The sequence below is a fragment of the Sorex araneus genome, chromosome 6, assembly GCF_027595985.1.
Source record: "Sorex araneus isolate mSorAra2 chromosome 6, mSorAra2.pri, whole genome shotgun sequence".
In the NCBI taxonomy this organism is placed as follows: Eukaryota; Metazoa; Chordata; class Mammalia; order Eulipotyphla; family Soricidae; genus Sorex; species Sorex araneus.
In genome coordinates this window covers 155,731,087-155,749,983 of record NC_073307.1, presented here as the reverse complement: position 1 = coordinate 155,749,983, position 18,897 = coordinate 155,731,087, and the positions used below count along the sequence as shown (strand labels likewise).

The following is an 18,897-nucleotide window of genomic DNA, read 5'->3' as shown; positions in this document are numbered from 1 at the left end:
TTAGGGAAGATTGTTGTATTTCACCGTGGAGTCATTAAACCCTTGTCTAAGAGATTACTAAGATGTTGTTCCAGGTTAAGCCTTCTGTGTTGATATTTTGTTAATTGAGATTGGATGCCTTCTTTTTTTTTTTTTTTTTTTTTGCTTTTTGGGTCACACTTGATGATGCACAGGGGTTATTCCTGGCTCTGCACTCAGGAATTACTCCTGGCGGTGCTCAGGGGACCATATGGGATGCTGGGAATCAAACCCGGGATGGCCCTGTGCAAGGCAAATGCCCTACCTGCTGTGCTATAGCTCCAGCCCCGAGATTGGATGCCTTCTACGTTACATCTCATCCATCTGGTGTGCTACTTCCAGTTTATCAGTGTTGTAGAACTTGAGGGTTCTGCTAGGAAGGTTCTGCCAGGTCATCATCCCTCCCTTTACTGATGATATTACCTCCTGTGGGATTTGAGCAAAAGACTTAAATCTCCAGGCTTTTTAAAGCACAAAATAGAAAAACTGGGAAAGTAAACCCAAGTCTGCACTGTTCTCCCTTCCTGCGGCTCCTGATGGGGGCTTGCAGTCTCCCCCTCCCCCCCGACAACTCCCTCACTGACTGGCTTTGGGTTCAGGAGCACAGTCGCTTCCTCTCTGGCCACAGAGAAGGCTAGTCTGCCCTTCACTGGCTGAGTATCTCACCTCTGTTATCTGTGTACCACTCCGGTCTCTTAAGCTGCAGTTCGTGGAAACTGTTTTGCAATGAAAGATCTTCATTGCGGGATTGCACAGCATTTAATAAAGTCTATGTTTGTATTTTGCCTAAAAAAAAAAAAAAAAAACATCTGATAGGTCATCATCCAGTAGGAGGATTGTGACAGGTCGTCATCCACTAAGAGGGTCCTGACAGGTCATCATTCGGTCATTCGCTAGGAGGGTCCTGACAAGTCATTGTTCACCAGGAGGGTCCTGACAGGTCATTATCCTCTAGAAGGATCCTGACAGGCCCATCAACTGCTAACTGGGTCGTGACAGGTCATCATCGACTAGGCGGGTGGCAGAGTTGAGGGCCATTGTTGTTAGGCGCCGAATGTGCCATTGGCCCAGTAGCTGAGCCTTGTACCCAGCGAGTCTGGCATGTGGGAGCCAACAGTCCAGGGTACCCCTTGACAGAGTCTCCACTGAAGAACGGGCTGTCGAGAGCAGATCCTGTCCCAGCGTCAGTTTGTCAGCCTCTTAAGCCAGCTGTCACCCTTAGATAGGCTGGTCACCCTGCCGCCACGGGGTCTGGGCGTTTGGACAAGTAAGCGACTGCTCTCTCCCAAGGCCCTCAAGTTTGGATGAGCACTCCCTTAGCGAGTCCCCTCACTTTGTCCACAAAGAGATAAAATGGCTTCTGCAAAGCAGGGCAGGCCAGGGCTGGCACCAAAGCTGCCATCGTCTTAAGAGTCTCAGAATGGGCTTGTTCAACCTCAGTCCACACGAGGGACGTGTTCCTGCTGGCCGTGGAGCTGTACCGGGGCTTGGCAATCTCAGTGATGCCAGCAGGGTCCCCGAGTGACCCATGAAGTGGGGAGGAAAGAGGCAGCAGCCTCCAGAAGGCAACCTGCCATTTTCTCTCTCTCCACCCCAGCCCTACACCCGGGAACAGCTGGGGAAATCTAGGACTGAGGAGAGTCGGCTATGAGCCTTGCTTCTTTTTTTTTTTTTTTTTTTTTGCTATTTGGGTCACATCCGGTGATGCACAGGGGTTACTCCTGGCTCTGCACTCAGGAATCACTCCTGGCGGTTCTCAGGGGACCCTATGGGATGCTGGGAATCGAACCCGGGTCGGCCGCGTGCAAGGCAAACGCCCTCCCCGCTGTGCTATTGCTCCAGCCCTGGGCCTTGCTTCTTGCAGCAAAGGAAAGTCAGTCCTGGAGCTTACCCAGGCCTTTCAGGTCCTTCGCCTTTCCCTCACAGGGAAGAATTTCAGAAGCAGACAAGCAGTGAATAACAAATTTTATTTGGGAGTTTTTGAGGAAGGGGGGAAAGAGAGAGGTAATAACGCTCTCAAGAGAGAGCATGGGGGGCTGGAGTGATAGCACAACGGGTAGGACATTTGCCTTGCACGCAGCTGACCCGGGTTCAATTCCCAGCATCCCAGATGGTCCCCTGAGCACCATCAGGAGTAATTTCTGAGTGCATGAGCCAAGAGTAGCCCCTGTGTGTCGGGGTCCTGGCCAGTCGACCCCGGCACACTGGAGTATGAGCCCTGAGGTCACCGGACTTACTCCCTATGGGAGAGGGAGTGGGAAGGGGAGAAGCCTCTGCCCTGGCCGTCTGCTCGCCGCAGGATTCCTACTGCAGAGAAAGAAGCCGACAGAGAAGGTCACCGAGCAGAGCAGGGAAGCCTGGTGGTCAAGCAGGCTCCGTTTATGGATTCTTACACAGGGGATTTTATACACATAATCTAGGGTGGGGGGACATTCCATGCATGTATCACGTTTACCTCATGGAGCTCAGTACAGATGCTAGTTAATGACTTATATTCCCCAATCTCAGGGCCGGGTTAACTAGCTCAGGTAAATGTTAACTGCCACACCCTTCATCCCATTGTCTCCTCAACCAGAGTACCTGTGTGTGGAATGTGCGAGTGTATGGAATGCAGGGCCCCTGGGCCCCTGTAAACAGGGCCGACTCTTGCTTTCAGGGGCAGGGGGTTTAGTCAAAGTCTCAGGCCGGCTACTGAGACCCCAACACCTGTGCATCACCGGGTGTGACTCAAAAGGGAAAAAAAGAAGAAGAAAAAGAAGGAGGAGGAGGAGAAGAGGAGAAGGAGAAGAAAGAGAAGAAGGAGGAAGAGGAGGAGGAGAAGGAGGAGGAGGAGAAGAGGAGAAAGAGAAGAAGGAGAAGAAGAAGGAGGAGGAGGAGGAGGAAGAGGAGGAGGAAGAGGAAAAGGAAGAAGAAGAAGAAGAAGAAGAAGAAGAAGAAGAAGAAGAAGAAGAAGAAGAAGAAGAAGAAGAAGAAGAAGAAGAAGAAGAAGAAGAAGAAGAAGAAGAAGAAGAAGAAGAAGAAGAAGAAGAAGAAGAAGAAGAAGAAGAAAGAAGAAAGAAGAAGAAAAAAGAAGAAAGAGATGGGGCTGGAGTGATAGCACAGCGGGTAGAACGTTTGCACACGGCCAACCCGGGTTCGATTCCCAGCATCCCAGCATCCCATACTGTCCCCCAAACACCACCAGGAGTAATTCCTGAGCTCACAAGGTGTGACTCAAAAGAAAAAAAAAAGAAAGAGAGAGAGAACATGGGCTTCTCCGTCATGTAGGAGTCCCACACACAACCCAGCATTAGCTATGAAAGCAGGAAAGTCAACACCTCAAGAGGGGAGATGCAGGCAACACACGAGTGCTCGGGCTCCACATGCGCTTGGCAGGAACACCTGGGCACCAGCAGCGCTGGGCTGGCAGGAGCCGCCAATGAGCAGAGAGAGAGAGAGCTCAGGGTAGGAGAGTGAGTTTATCAGAGGCTCAGCGCTGAGGACCCCAAGTCGAGAGAGAAACTTGGAGCCCCATTTGCTGAGAGGGTCTCTCTTTTATCCTCTGAAAGTGTTCTAACAATCTATGTCCATTTTTATTGGTGAAATAGGGGGTACAGGGCAGAAGAAAAACAATCAATCAGTGCATCTTCCCTACATGCTACAGCCTTCAGGCGCCCAAAAGAGAAATAGCGTCAGTATCTTCCTGCCCATCTGGGGCGGCCTTTAGGTGCCACCTCCCACGCACTCCCATCAATCAGGGCGGGCTCAGTATACTCCCATACATCTGATGGGCTAGTGGGCCCTTAACTCAGTTCATTGGGGTCGTAAAAGGAATGCTCCTTCCTCCCTTCTCTTGTTTAACCTAAAGGTCAGTTTCAGTGTCCCAGTCCCCATTCCATTTTCTTAGTTCTTGACACAGTTTCATAATTCTCGTTACATGGGGCTGGAGTGATAAGCACAGCGGGTAGGGTGTTTGCCTTGCACGCGGAGGACCTGGGTTCAATTCCCAGCATCCCATATGGTCCCCCAGCACCGCCAGGAGTAATTCCTGAGTGCAGAGCCAGGAATAACCTCTGTGCATCACTGGGTGTGTGACCCGAAAAGCAAAAAGAAAAAGAAAAAAAAAGAAAACACCATAATTCTCGTTACATACAACGTCTTATTTATCCTTACAGCAGCACACAGGCTAGGGCAGCGTATGTGAGCATGCGCAAATATGTGCTTTGCTCAAACGGACTTTTATAGGGTTTCTCCCAACCTGCCCCAACGTGCGGCTTTCTAGCTAGGTAAGAGTCTGTTGCTAGGGAGGTGGCCAAGGGGTAGAGTTGGGAGCAGTTTATGATCTTCTTTGATCTTCCTTCCCGGCCTGTGTACCTGCTGGAGCTTCTCTGGGAGGAGGAAGTGGGTGATGGGAGGCGGGTGTCAAGTCTTCTCTGGGTCTGTGCCAGCACCAAATAAAAGTCTTATCAGGCCTTAGTTCCTGTGCTCATAAGGTGGGAGTTTGTTTTGTTTTGTGCAGCCTTAGGGCTATTGGTTTTATTTTATTTTTTATTTATTTATTTATTTATTTATTTATTTATTTTTTGCTTTTTGGGTCACACCCGGCGATGCACAGGGGTCACTCCTGGCTCATGCACTCAGGAATCACCCCTGGTGGTGCCCAGGGGACCATATGGGATGCTGGGATTCGAACCCGGGTCAGCTGCGTGCAAGGCAAACGCCCTACCCGCTGTGCTATCGCTCCAGCCCTATTGGTTTTATTACTTCCCAGGAATTCATTACCAAGAGGACCCTTCCCTATCTCCCTTCCTGCCCACAAACTTCAGGATCCACAGGCAGTCATTTCCCACATGCCCTAAGAACTCTGCTGCCTTGGGGGCTGGAGCAATAGCACAGCGGGTAGTGCGTTTGCCTTGCACAGGGCCGTCCTGGGTTCGATTCCAAGCATCCCATATGGTTCCCTGAGCACCGCCAGGAGTAATTCCTGAGTGCAGAGCCAGGAGTAACCCCTGTGCATCGCCAGGTGTGACCCAAAAAGAAAAAAAAATACACCATGGGTAGCTTGCCAGGCTCTGTGGAGTGCGGGCGGGATACTCTCAGTAACTTGCTGGCTCGCTGAGAACAATACAAAAGCAAAAAGAGACTGACTGACCTTGGTTAGGGGCAGGCAGGGGAGGGGGGTGGGGAGGAGGCACCTTTCAAGTCCAGCTCTGTAAAGCCTTTCCTTCTGGCAGAGGGAAGCTGAGGAAGCCAATAGGATTCCAGAACAGATGGGTGTCAAATTTCTCTTAACTTAAACAAGGGCTCAAGTGTGGGGAGCGACTTTGGGGGCAATGACCAGCCTGGGGGCTCACTGAGCAGGAGGCTGCTCAACCCCCCCATCTTTCCCCGCCCCCCCCAAAAAAAAAGCTTGAACAAGTCCAGGCGAGCATTTTCTTTTGTTTCCTTCTGGCAGCAGAACTCTGCTTGGAAGGAATGTGCTTCTGGAAAGTCCCCCTGGGGGGTGGGGGCAGGCCCGTTTGAAAGTCTCTGGACTGCGCCTGCGTTCATTGATTCAGCCTCCAAGATATAGGAGTTTCAGTTTCATTTCCCCGCCAGAGCGTGGAGGTTTGAAGCGCTGAGCGGATGCCACCGCTGCTCACTGGCTGAAGGTGTCTCGTGTCTCGCAGGCATGGCCCCGTGCCTTGCCCTGGTGCTGATGCTGCTCTCTCTGGGGCCCCGCGGCTGGGCATCACCAGCCCCCGTGGTGCAGCCCAGGATGCCAGGGTTCCAAGGCTGCAAGCAGGCGCTCAACGTGTCGGTGCTGGGGGCGCTCCCGGGAGGGGGCTGGGACAATCTTCGCAACGTGGAGCTGGGGCTGGTGCTGCAGCGGGACTACTCGCAGTGCAAGACCACGGAGGACGGCGAGTACCTCGTCCCCGACGACGTGCACGTGGTGACGCGGCGGGAGAGCGTGGTGGAGACCCGCGCTGAGCTCATCGACCGCTGGGTCGACTACACCGATGCCTGGGCCGCCTCCATCAACGCCGACGTCTCCTTCCTGTCCGCCCTCAACGGCAAGTTTTCCCTGGACTGCGAGAACGTCAAGAAGTACGACCTGGAATACCAGACGGTCACCACGAGGGTGCAGGTGCGACACAGCGTCTACTCGGTGAAGTCCCCGGAGACCCCCACCTTCCACCCCGAATTCCGGGAGCAGCTGCTGACCCTCAGCGACTATCTGGACAGCAACCGGACCCTCGAGGCCCAGTACCTGGCCGAGATGCTGGTGCGCAACTACGGCACGCACGTGCTCACCGACGTGGAGGCCGGAGCCACGCTGGTGCAGGAGGACCAGGTGAGGCAGGAGCTGGCGGAGAGTCAGACCCGGGAGAAGGGTAACCTCACCCTCACGGCCTCGATGGTGTTTTTCCAAACGCTCGGCGTCAGCGCCTCGGCCTCGGGCCAGGTGGACCAGCGGCTCCTCCAGGACTACGTGCAGAACACGGTGGCCTCGCAGCTGCGCAGCCACGGCGGCATGCCCGTGGCCCCGGGCCTGACCCTGCAGAAGTGGCAGGAGAGCATCGGCAACCGCCTGGTGGCCATCGGCCGCGATGGCCTGCCGCTGCCCGACCTGCTGCAGCCCGACGCGCTCCCGGAGCTGCCGCCGCCGTCGGTGGAGCGCGTGGAGGCGGCGGTGCGCGACGCCATCCACCGCTACTACGCCGTCAACGCGCACCCGGGCTGCGTGGAGCGCGGGGAGCCCGCCTTCAACCCCCAGGCCAACGTGGACGACGGCTCGTGCGCCCGCGGCCGCGGTGCCAACTTCAGCTTCGGAGGCTTCTTCCAGGAGTGCCAGGAGGTGAGCGGGGCGGACGCCGCGCGCTTCTGCCAGGCGCATCGCACCCCGAACCCGCTCACCGGGAACGCCTCTTGCCCCGCCGAGTACCAAGCCTTCGGCCTCTACCGCGGCCTCAAGACCTGGAGCGCACCCCAGCGGGTGTGCAAGAAGAAGTGCAGCAAGTGCTGGCTCTTCTTCCAATGCTGCCAGGACGTGTGCAACGCCGAGGAGCAGAGCAACAGCGCGCGTCTGGCCGCCTCCTGGTGCGTGCCCCCCGAGGTGGCCTCCCCGCCTGCCGCCTCTGGCTTCCTCTTCGGAGGCCTCTATAGCCCCGGGAGCCCCAACCCGCTCACCCAGACCCAGGCCTGCCCAGACCACTTCTATCCCCTGGCCCTGCTCGAGGATCTTAAGGTGTGTATCAGCAGCGACCTAGAGCTGGGGGGCGGCCCAGGCCGTTCCCTTTGGGGGGTTCTTTAGCTGCCAAGAGGGCAACCCCCTGGCCGGCGTCCTAAAGGGTCAGAGCCCCGGATTCCTGCAGGAGATGTTTTACCAGGACAGCCCCACTGACCATCCCATGAAGTGCCCCGCAGGTTACAACCAGCACCAGGCGTTTGTCAGTGACGGCTGCCAGATCCTCTACTGCCTCAAGGCGGGCGCCTTGCTGGAGCAGCAGCCCCTGGCCTTGCGGCTGCCTCCCTTCCTGCCCCACCCTGCCCTCCTCCCGAGCAATAGAATCCACGGCAGCTTCGCACAGCCAGACAGGCGCGTGGCCCCCGGGAGCTCAGAGCCCAGCAGCTGGGTGGTGGCCTCCACCTTAGTGGCCGCGCTGGTGGCTGTGCTGGGAATCAGCTTCGGTGCCTGGAGATGCTACAGGAAGCGGGTCTGGAGGAGAAGCCAGGGCTACGAGGGCATCGCGGAAACCCCAGATCCTGCTGTCTGAGGGCACCCGGGCGAGGATTCTGTCACCAGTTTAGAAGTAGTCAAACAGGACTGCCAGGTCATCCCTGATTTCCATCTTCCGTGTCCGTTCGGTTCCTTGCCTTGCTTAGGTGGAAAAGTAGAGAATCGGTCCCACTTCCTGAAAAGGGCACCCATGGGAAAGGAACGGCTTCACTGCAAACTCCCCCCTCCAGCCCCCCCCCCACACACACACTTTAAGTCTATCACAAATGCAGTTCCTGTCTTTAAAAAACCCCACAAGCCTCCCCATTCTCTAAGCATGGTGCAGCCTTCCTCCCTACACCCAATCAATAAATCTGTGTGGTTCAAAAAAAGAATGTGTGATTCTGGTGGCTCTGTGTGGGGGGGGGTGGGGGTGGGGGGTGGGGGGTGGGGGAGGGAAAGGGGGGAGAGGGGGTGGGCCTGTGTGTGGGGGGTGGTGCGGGTGGGTGGGGGGGTGGGGGAGGGGAGAGGGGGAGAGGGGGGTGGGCCTGTGTGTGTGTGGGTGTGTGGGGGGGGTGGGGGAGGGGATAGGAGGAGAGGGGGTAGGCCGGGTGGAGCAGTGATTAATAGTCAAGATGAAGTCATCATTGACTTCAGCACATATAATAGCTTTGAGCTTGGATTTTTCTTTGAGTTTTGGTCATTGTTATTATAGTCACGCTGCCAATTTGTGTTTCCTTGTACCCAGCCATCCAAAAGTTCACTCCTGTTTGGCCTAAGAGTGCTTAGGAAAAAAAAAGAAAAGAAAAGAAAAAACAAGTGTGGGAAAGAGAATGTAGTACGCTACACGTACTGAATGGCAGAACTGGTTTGTGAAGTTGTTTCAGTCATATGTTAAGTTGATCACGTCAAGTCCCTTTCTCGTTATTTTAGGCTCACAAAAAAAATAGCAGTTCTGAATGGTTTACATTCAGATAAATGGGTTGATGACTGGGCTATCATATAAAATATAGTTCAAACTGTGATCACAGTCCAAAATTTGGAAAGCTACGCTTGTCTTGGCTGTTTCATAAAGTTTAACTTGGGGGAAAATTTATGAGTCTTCACTCCTCCGTTTCAGCCCCAGAGTCCCCGTGGGAGACCTTCCCTTGGGAGGTTCTATAGGCTCAGTTCTGCCAGCATAAATTCTCTCAGCCGAGACAACAATTTTCTGAAGGCCCAAAGAGAGACCTTAGAGTTTTTAATCAAGTTCAGTACTTGTGAGGCAAGTACAATAATTCTGAAGGTGATGGGTAGACATGTAGCCAAGTATGGAAAGTTGTATGAGCAGGACTCAGAGATGTGTGTGGCAACATCCACAAAACAAAAACTCCCTGTGAAAACATGCAACTGCAATCATTTCATTGCAATAATTGCATTGCACTTGCAGGATGAAATCCTGAGTTCAACTACTGGTACTTCAAAAAATACTTTATTTTCTGGTTTGCATGGTCTAGAAAATACTAGGAGTAATAAAGATGAGGTATTTAGACTTTTTAATCTATTCAATCATTCTTTAGGGACTCTTTAGAAGAATGGCCCTTTACTAAGTGTTGAGGATTTTTCAAAACTTACATCACTTTTTTTTTTTTTTTTTTTTTTTGCTTTTTGGGTCACACCTGGCCCCATGCACAAGGGGTTACTCCTGGCTCATGCACCCAGGAATTACTCCTGACAGTGCTCAGACTATACGGGATGCTGTCAATCGAACCCAGATCGGCCGTGTGCAAGGCGAATGCTCTACCCACTGTGCTATTTCTCCAGCCCCAATTATGTCATTTTTGACCTTGAGTTGGGTCACAAAAGTGTTTTGATGTGACAAAAATACAGTCCATGGAAGGGCAGAATAATGAATGAACCAGTCTCTGAAGGAAACCTGAATGAGTCAGTAAGTATTCTTTTAAACAAAAATATTTTGAGATAAAGGCAATTAAGGAGCAGTAAATGGGAAAAAAATTTCCTTTTCTGCCTGCAGACAAGATAAAAATTCTCCATTCACAGGAGGCAAATGTATTCGAGAGAATACCAGAGGAATCTGAAAGAAATCTTCTTCCCTTTGTTTCCTTCCAGACATTTACCTTCTCATGATATGCCAACCTCAAATACCTTAAATTGCTTTCCTGTGTCCAGTCTTCTTTATTTTTCTTTCTGAGAAAAGAAGAGACAGGCCACATTCGGTAGTGCTCAGGAATTAATGCCTGACTCTGCTCAGGGAACCATTTACAATGCCCAGAATTAAACTGGGATTAGTCACATGGAAGATAAGTACCTTAAATCCTGTCTATCTTACTGGCCCCTGTCCAGCTATTTCTTTACAAATATATTATTTGTTGTTGTTTTGTTTATTTTGTGGTTACTCCCAGCACAGTGCTCAAGAGTCCATATGGTAAGGGTGTGGAACCAGGGATTCCCACATACAAAGCAGCTTTTTGAGACATCTCCCTACCCGTATGTATTGTTCTTTGCTGAAGATGCTACTTAACTTAAACACTAAACTGCCATTTAAAATTATGTTTGGTCAGGGCTGGAGCAATAGCACAGCGGGTAGGGAGTTTGCCTTGCACGTGGTCGACCCGGGTTCGATTCCCAGCATCCCATATGGTCCCCTGAGCACCGCTAGGAGTAATTCCTGAGTGCAGAGCCAGGAGTGGCCCCTGTGCATCGCCGGATGTGACCCAAAAAGCTAAATAAATAAATAAATAAATAAATAAATAAAATAAAATAACTTTTGGTGGGACTGGAGTGATAGCACAGCGGGTAGGGCGTTTGCCTTGCACGCGGCTGACCCGGGTTCAATTCCAAGCATCCCTGAGCACCGCCAGTAGTAATTCCTAAGTGCAGAGCCAGGAGTAACCCCTGTGTATCGCCGGATGTGACCCAAAAAAGCAAGATAATAATAAATAATTATTATTATTGGGGGTGGAGCGATAGTACAGCGGAAGGGCATTTGCCTTGCACGAGGCCAACATGGGTTTCATCCTTTCAGGATGTGACCCTTTTACCCTCTCGCCCCCCGAAAAAAAAAATAACTGTTCTTTTCTTTCTCTTTTTACATGGAGTTATGGTTAAGAGTCAGGATGATGGCACAGGGTCAGGGTTAGGGTACATTGAGGCTCAAGGTTACATGAGGGTCCCAGTTAGGGCTAGGTTGATGTGTATACATCACTAAGGATGATGTGTAGGTATAGGTTCACATTTAGGGTTAAATCTAGAATGAGGGTTAAGGAGATAGTTAGGTTTAGGGTTAAAGTTGGGGTTACCTCTAGGGTTAATATCTAAACACCCCCTGGACAATACGTACAGTCAAAATTGGGTTCATTGCCTTGTAACAGACGTAGTAAATTACGAGGAATTTCTTGTGGTGGGGGGGAGGGGTTGGGGAAAATTGTGCCATACCCACAGCACTTGGAGAGGCTCAGGAGCTATTCCTCACTCTGTGCTCAGGAATAATCCCAGGTAGAGTTTGGGGACCGGATGTAGTATTGAGCAGCTAACCCGGGTCAAGGGCATGCAGGGATGCAAGGGCTTTGCTTTCTACACTATCTCTCTAGCTCCATCATGAGGCACTTTTGTGCAGCTCACTAAGAAAACAGTAGAAGGGATTGTTACAACATTTAGACTTGGGTTTATTAAGATAAGGATTCCATGAAGTATACTTTTATTCTTGGCTGGGAGCTCTCAGAAGTATGGGCCACTCTCGGGCTGTGTTCAGTGCGACCCAGAAGGAACTCTTCATTGTGATCTCTGTGGAAGTATTAATCACGCACATACTTCTGTCCACGGCACTGGTCATGTCTAACAGTTCGAATCAAATCTGGATCATTTCCCAAAAACCGGCGTCTTTTTTTTGTTTTTTGTTTTTTGCTTTTTTAGGTCACACCAGGTGATGCACAGGGGTCACTCCTGGCTCTGCACTCAGGAACCACCCCTGGCGGTGCTTAGGGGACCATATGGGATGCTGGGAATTGAACCCAGGTTGGCCGCATGCAAAGCAAACGCCCTACCCGCTGTGCTATCGCTCCAGCCCCAACCGGTGTCTTTCTAGGAGAGAGAGAGAGAGAGAGAGAGAGAGAGAGAGAGAGGAGAGGTAGCTCCTTTGTAACATGAAGATTCATTTCCCCCCCACCCCTTCCTGCGCTGGGAAAATGCAGCCCTTCCCGACTTTCTTTCCCTTCCCTGTGTATCTCCTTTACTACTCACATAGGACATTTCATTTCTTGTCACCGAATACATAAGGTTTCCCTCCACACCAAATAGTTCTCTGAAATACCAGCTGGGTGTTCTTCAGCTTCCTTTATATCTGATGCGATCTTTCTGGAGCAGTGAAATATCGCATCCCACAAGATTCTTACTCACGTCAGATGCCAACTGCAGGCACAAGCTCCCCAGGTAACCCACAATTTTTGTCTGATTTCAATATGCCAAAAACAGTAACAACAAGTCTCACAATGGAGACGTTACTGCTTCCTGCTTGAGCAAATCGATGAGCAATGAATGGGATGACAGTGATACAGTGATACAGTGATTGGCTGCTTCTATCCAAATGGGAGGTTCCCGTAATTCCCTCTGTATGTTGGATTCATTTGCCAGGATGACTCATGGAATTCGAGGAATCACTTACATTTGTTTCACTGACTTACTAACATACAAAAGGATACGGATGAGCAGTTAGATGAGAAAGGCAGAGGGCAGTGTTGGGACAGGTCCTAAGCACAGGGACTTCTGTCTCTATGGAGTTGGGGTTCCTCGTCCTCCTGGACTCCGTGCGTTCACCCACCTGGAAACTCTAAACCCTACAATTTGTTTTTCTGTGGAGCCAGCATCTCCTGGGGTTGGTGGATTGTTAACACCGTTTACAGCCCTTCTTTCTCAAGAGAATGCAGAGCAGAGGCTGAGATTGTTAAGAGAAAGGAAGTCATGCCCAAGCCTTTACCTCGTGATCTCACCTTTTTTAAAAAATTAATTATTTTTTCTAATTAAAAAAAATTTTATTAGAGAATCACTGTGATGTACAATTACAAACTTATGAACTTTTGTGTTTGCATTTCACTCATACAGTGATTGTTGACCCATCCCTCCACCAGTGCCCAGTCTCCTCCACCAATGTTCCCAGTATCCCTCTGACCACCCCCACCCCTTCCCCCACCACCCCACCCTGCCTCTGGGGCAGGCCATTCCCTTTTGTTCTCTCTCCTTTTGGGTGTTGTAGCTTGCAATAGAGGTACTGAGTGACCTTCATGTTTGGTCTATGGTCTACTTTCAGCTCGCATCTTCCAGCCCGAATGGGTCCTCCCAACATCCTCTACTTGGTGTTCCCTTCTCTATCTGAGCTGCCGTCCCCCCCCCCCCCCCCCGGCATGTGAGGCCATCTCACTTAAAATAAGATACTTGGGGCCGGAGCAATAGCACAGCAGGTAAGGTGTTTGCCTTGCACTCAGCCGACCCGGGTTCGATCCCCAGTATCCCATATGGTGCCCCGAGCACCGCCAGGAGTAATTCCTGAGTGCAGAGACAGGAGTAACCCCTGATCATTGCTGTGTGTGACCCAAAAAACCAAAATAATAATAATGATAATAATAATAATAGTAGTGGTAGTAATAATAATAACAACAATAATATACCATCTGCCCTAGAATTTTATTGATTCATTTACACATGGGGGGAACACTGGTATTTCTCAGGGGGTACACTTGGCTTGGTGCTTGGGCTTGCTCCTGGAGGTATAGGGAAACATGTGACCCCAGGATTCAATTGTACCCTCCTGCATGCGAAACATGCACCCAGTCCCTTGAGCTCTCTCCCCAGCCCACACTCATTTTCTTAACACCGGTAACAAAAAACAGGGGTGGCACTTGCCTTGCCTGTGGCCAAGCCAGATCTGTCCCTGGCACCCCATACGGTCCCTTCAGCACCACCTGGAGCCATCCCTGAGCACAGAGGCAGAAAGAAGCTCTGAGCACCACTGGGTGTGGCCCCCAAACCCAAACGGTGATGAAAGGGGGTGGGGAGACTCTTCTACCAGTCAACTCCCTGATGCCTCAGAGGTTTATTTTTTTCAAGTTTCCGTGTATCCTTGCACCAGTCCTACTCATCCTGAAAGAAGACAGACTCGTTACAAAAGATGTGGCAGTCATCGGGGACCTTGGTGCCACCAAGGACTCAGCCAGGACCTGACGCTGGTGGGTATTATGCCACTAGCACTACATCCCCGGCCCCTGCAATGTTCCTCGTAGTGAGACCACCAAATTATAGTGGGGGTGGGAGTTGGTGGGGGGGACACATTGTCTGGGGACCAGGAGTAGGGGCAGGCCAGGGGGAAATATGGGGCAATAGTTGTTGTGATTTGGGAAAAGCCCCTCCATCCAAATGCAGCCTGTGGAAAGAGGACTCTGGAGCAAAGGTATTCAAGGGAATCAAAAGCCTTGGTGGCCTTTGTCTTGTGTTGCCTTAAAAGGAAGAAGCCAATTTGCCCTCCCCGGGGGCAGCTTATCCGAGAAGAATGTGGAGGCTGGAGGCTCCTGGCGACAGCGCCCTGGAACAGGGCTAAGCCGCCTTGTGTCCCGGAGTCCCTAAAATTAACCTCCCAGTGACCTTTTGAGCTGGGGGCTCCTGACAGGAGGGCCTCCATCTTTATTCCTCTCCTCGCCTGTCAGCGGGACGGGAGTGCTCATTGTCCCCTGGGGCAGGTGTGAGTCATTAACAAGGACAGCCCATACACAAACTGCTCAGCTCCCAGAATCACTGCCCCCGGCCCCCCAGTCTCGTGATTGTCCCCCATCAACACAAGCCAATTGTTCTTCCAACCTTAAGCCAGCTTAACCAATAACTAATTTATTTTGCTCCTGTGATTTGCTTGGCCGATCACAGCTCCAGCAGAGCCCGGCCCATTGTATCCATTGTCTGACTCGGATGGGATTTTTTTTTTTTTTTGCCTTTATAAACTCATCCCTGATGGGTGTTTCTGGGGCCTCTGGGTTCTTTGGGACTCTAGTCTGCTAGTGGCCACTGGCTTCTGTACTAAGACTCCCAATTCAGTATCTCTGGTGGGCGCTCCTCTGTGTCTCGTGAAACTCCCTGTGTCTCGTGAAACATTGATTTGTCCTTTCTGCCTTGTCGCAGGGAGCTTAGGTTCATCGGGTGACTCCCATCACGGTGCTCTCATTCCTGTGTTTATTTGCAACTTCTTTCCTTGTGCTCTGTTAACTTGTACATATTGTTTTTCTCTTCTCCTTAAGCCCTTGGCATACTTAATTCAGAGCAATATCCTTTCTGTATGGACACTAGAAGACAGTTAATGCTATGCTTTTGTAACTTGGGATTTAATTGACTCTGAATATTTACCTCCTGAACTTTTGTTCTCTTGACTTAAGCCACAGTTGCCCTAACTTCCTAGCACCCCAAAATCAGGGTCCCAACGAGGGGCTGGATGGACCCAGGGCAAGCTGTGAGCTATGTGCTACCCTGGCATCGAAATGGGCCTGGCCAAAGTGCCAGAGTATGGTCATGGACAAATTCTGTTGTGATCCAAAAACTAGATTCGGACCCTGCTAGGGTTAGGAAAGATTAATTTGGCCTGAGCACTGTAGTCTGAGTCTGTGCCAAGATGTTTCCTAGGAGAGTCACCCTACAAGCTCAATCTCTTACTGTGTCCATACAGATGACTAATATTAAGAAGATGGGGCTGGAGCAATAGCACAGAGGGTGTGACTCAAAAAAAAGCAAAAAAAAAAAAAAAGTCATGCCCCAGGTGGACATTTAACCTGCTCATGAAATGTCAGGGCATGGTTGCACCCTGGACATGTGAAGGGGACCAATCCCCTCTGGAGGCAATGGCAGGCTTGCACAAAAGGGCTCTAGCACATGTCCTGTCTAAAAGTAAGAAGAGAAGGCCAGAGTGACAGTACAGCGGGGAGGGCGTTTGCCTTGCACAGGGCTGACTTGGGTTCGGTTCCCAGCATCTCATAGGGTCCCCTGAGCACCGCCAGGAGTAATTCCTGAGTGCAGAGCCAGGAGTGCCTCCTGGGCATCGCCGGGTGTGACCCAAAAAGCAAAAATAAATAAATATAATGAAGAAGTTGTTAAACAGTGCCAATTCTTGGAAAAAATAAAGGAGAGATAGATAGATAGATAGATAGAGAGAGAGAGAGAGAGAGAGAGAGAGAGAGAGAGAGAGAGAGAGAGAGAGAGAGAGAGAGATAATACAGGGTGTAGGTGCTGACCTTGCACGTTTTGATCTTCAGCATTCCATATGCTCCCCTGAGCACTGCCAGGAGTGATTTCTGAGTGCAGAGCCAGGAGTAAGTAAGCCCTGAGTCTCACTGGGTGTGGCTGCAAAGTAATTTTTTTTTTTAAAGTGACACCCAGGTGATGAGTTACTTTTGCCAGGAAAGGGAGTCACTTTTCCATACATCCTCCGTGACTCCAAGTCTAGGCATTGAGAACAAAGGAGTTTTGTTGGGGCCAAACTTCACTTGTGCCCCTTCCCTTTGCCGTCTCCGTTTGAGTAGGATTAAGGGCTGAACTCAGCCATTGACTTTTTAAGAGTCTGGCTTAAGAGTTGCTGTGAAGAAGGACTATTCTGAGGGTGTAGAGAAAACTCTTTCTTTTCTCGGCTGATGAGCCTTGGAAACTTTTCCCAGCGGCCTGACATCATAGAGCGTTACCCAGCATGCTTGAGTGAGCTTGGCTGGGAGGATTACATTCCATCCCATGTTGAAATCACTTGAAATTCCCTTTGTTCACCCAAAGATACAGAAATAAAAGATGCAATTCATGGTCTTGCGGAGGCAATATTTTTCTTGTTTGTCCTTTTTTTTTTTTGCCTCTTTCATCTACCCCAAAATAGATACAAGTAATAGAAGAATTGCATTATGCCTGCTATTTTTTTATCTCATGCCTATACAAAAGATTGAATTCTGGGGACTGGAGAGATAGTACAGGGGCTAAGTCACTTTCCCTGCATGTGGTGGAACCAGATTTGACCCCTCACCCCATCTCTAGGGTCCAAAGCACTTTGACCCCCTTCCCCATCCGTATGGTCCAGGGTCACTTCTGTGTACAGAGCCAAGAATAGCCCCCCTGAGCACTGCCCAGTGTGCCTTTCCCACCCCCCAGCCTTCCCCCATCCCAAAATTAAATGTTTTCTAGCCTGTCAGATATACAGCAAAGAGGTGATTTCTTACCACTTTCCTTGAATAGACGGGCACTCAGAGGTTTCCTCCTGGCTTTGATGCCAGAAGCTGAGGCAGACTGCCAAACGCTTCTGTTCAACATCCTGGCCTAAATAGTAACACGGGCAATGAGGTAATATCCAAATTCTAATTTTTTTCCCATCCCGTCACCAAACCCGTTCTCCTCCTGGGAGACTTTTCTACTCACTGCAGTTCAGTTTTCTTCCTGAATAGAGAGACGGTGCGCAGGCCCCTGGGTGAGAGGCTGAGGGCTCAGAAACAAAAGGCGTCCTAAGTCACTTTTCATCCGCTTCCCTGAAATACTGACTTGTCCTCTCCCTGTTTGAACAGTGCTCACAACAATGAGTCACCCCTTGGGCTGTCGTCCACGGTTGCCTGAAATAACAGCAATACCAGGTCTCTGACTTTACACTTTCCATTTTTATGAAAACTCTCACTTCTCTGAAATCTACCTAATGCTAATTTATTCCTAATGCCTGGCCTTGGCTTTGGTGCAAATTTGCAACGGCTTCCTGAAACGCCCTCTGGAAGCAATGGAGAAATAATTTACTGATTCAGACATGCAGTTTTTGGACAGATGTAGAAAAAACGGATACTCTCCATTCAGAGAGGACTTTGCAGCAGGGAGTGTGATGAGAAAAAAAATGGAATCCTCTTTACAAGACAGGGACGAGAAATCTAGGAACTCATGCTTTTTAAGTCTCTCTAAACAATGTATCATATATGCATATGCATGCGTATATATACACATATATTTTATAGCTTATAGGTATATAATGTATAGGTATACCTCTGTAGATTATATACCTATAGTTTATAGATATATCTAAATTATTCCCCAGAGATCCGAGCTATATGCAGATCTAAGAGATAAGGCAACTAAAGATTTAATTTCTTTTTTCTTAATTTTTTTTCTTGGGGGCTGGAGCGATAGCACAGCGGGTAGGGCGTTTGCCTTGCACGCGGCCAACCCGGGTTCAAATCCCAGCATCCCATATGGTCCCCTGAGCACGGCCAGGGGTAATTCCTGAGTGCAAAGCCAGGAGTAACCCCTGTGCATCGCCAGGTGTGACCCAAAAAGAAAAAAAAAAAATTTTTTTCTTTTTTTTGGGGTGGGGTCACACCTGGCTCATGCACTCAGGAATTACCCCTCGAAGTGCTCAGGGGACCCTATGGGATGCTGGGAATCAAACCTGGGTCAGCCACGTGCAAGGCAAATGTCTTACCCGCTATGCTATTGCTCCAGCCCCTTAATTTCTTTTGATCCTTAAAAAAATTACAAACACATATTATACATACCCCTACCTTTGTTTTTGTGCCACATCCATTTGTGCTCAGGGTTTACTCCTGGCTCTGTGCTCAGGGATCATTCCTGGCAGGCTCAGGGGACCATATCAGGTACCAGGAATTGAAGCTGGGTTGGCTACATTCAAGGCAATCCTCCTATTCCCTGTGCAATCTCTCTGGCAAGCACGCTACCCAGCGCATTATCTCTCTGGCCCCCTCAAGTGGCTTCCCAAGTATCTGCTCCCAGCAGTGTTGGGGACTGTAGGGTCTAACCAGCAATGCTCCAACTTGGGCCTGGTTCATGCAAGGGATGGTGCACAAATGATCCCAGCCATCATCTCCCCAGACTGTTCCCTCCTTCCCGTGCTGGGGATCGAACCCAATGCAATGTGCTCCAGCCCACTGAGCTACCCCACCAGCTCGGTGGCTTGGTACATGTTGCTGGAAGCTGGTAACAACTCTGAGCCTATTGAGTGCATTTTGTGACCCACTCGATTCCTATACATCTGTCTTCCTATTCAGTAGGCAGGGCCTGAACTTTATCTGGACGCTCCCGCCACTTCTATTATGCCTTTCACAGATAATTCTCCCTTCATATGCAACACAGCAGAACTCAAATCATGCTCCATTAATTTCTGGAAGTTCTGCAGATGTATTTTTGGTAGCATCTGCTGAATACAA

General features: G+C 50.2%; 1 protein-coding gene across 1 annotated transcript; it reads left to right on the top strand.

Moving 5' to 3' along the window:
* Window positions 1-5,668: 5,668 nt before the first annotated feature.
* On the top strand, window positions 5,669-7,294 carry LOC101551877 (macrophage-expressed gene 1 protein-like). The gene has a single exon (XM_012935450.2). The coding sequence runs from the start codon at window positions 5,669-5,671 to the stop codon at window positions 7,292-7,294; it is 1,626 nt and encodes a 541-aa protein (XP_012790904.2).
* The last annotated feature ends 11,603 nt before the right edge of the window (window positions 7,295-18,897 follow it).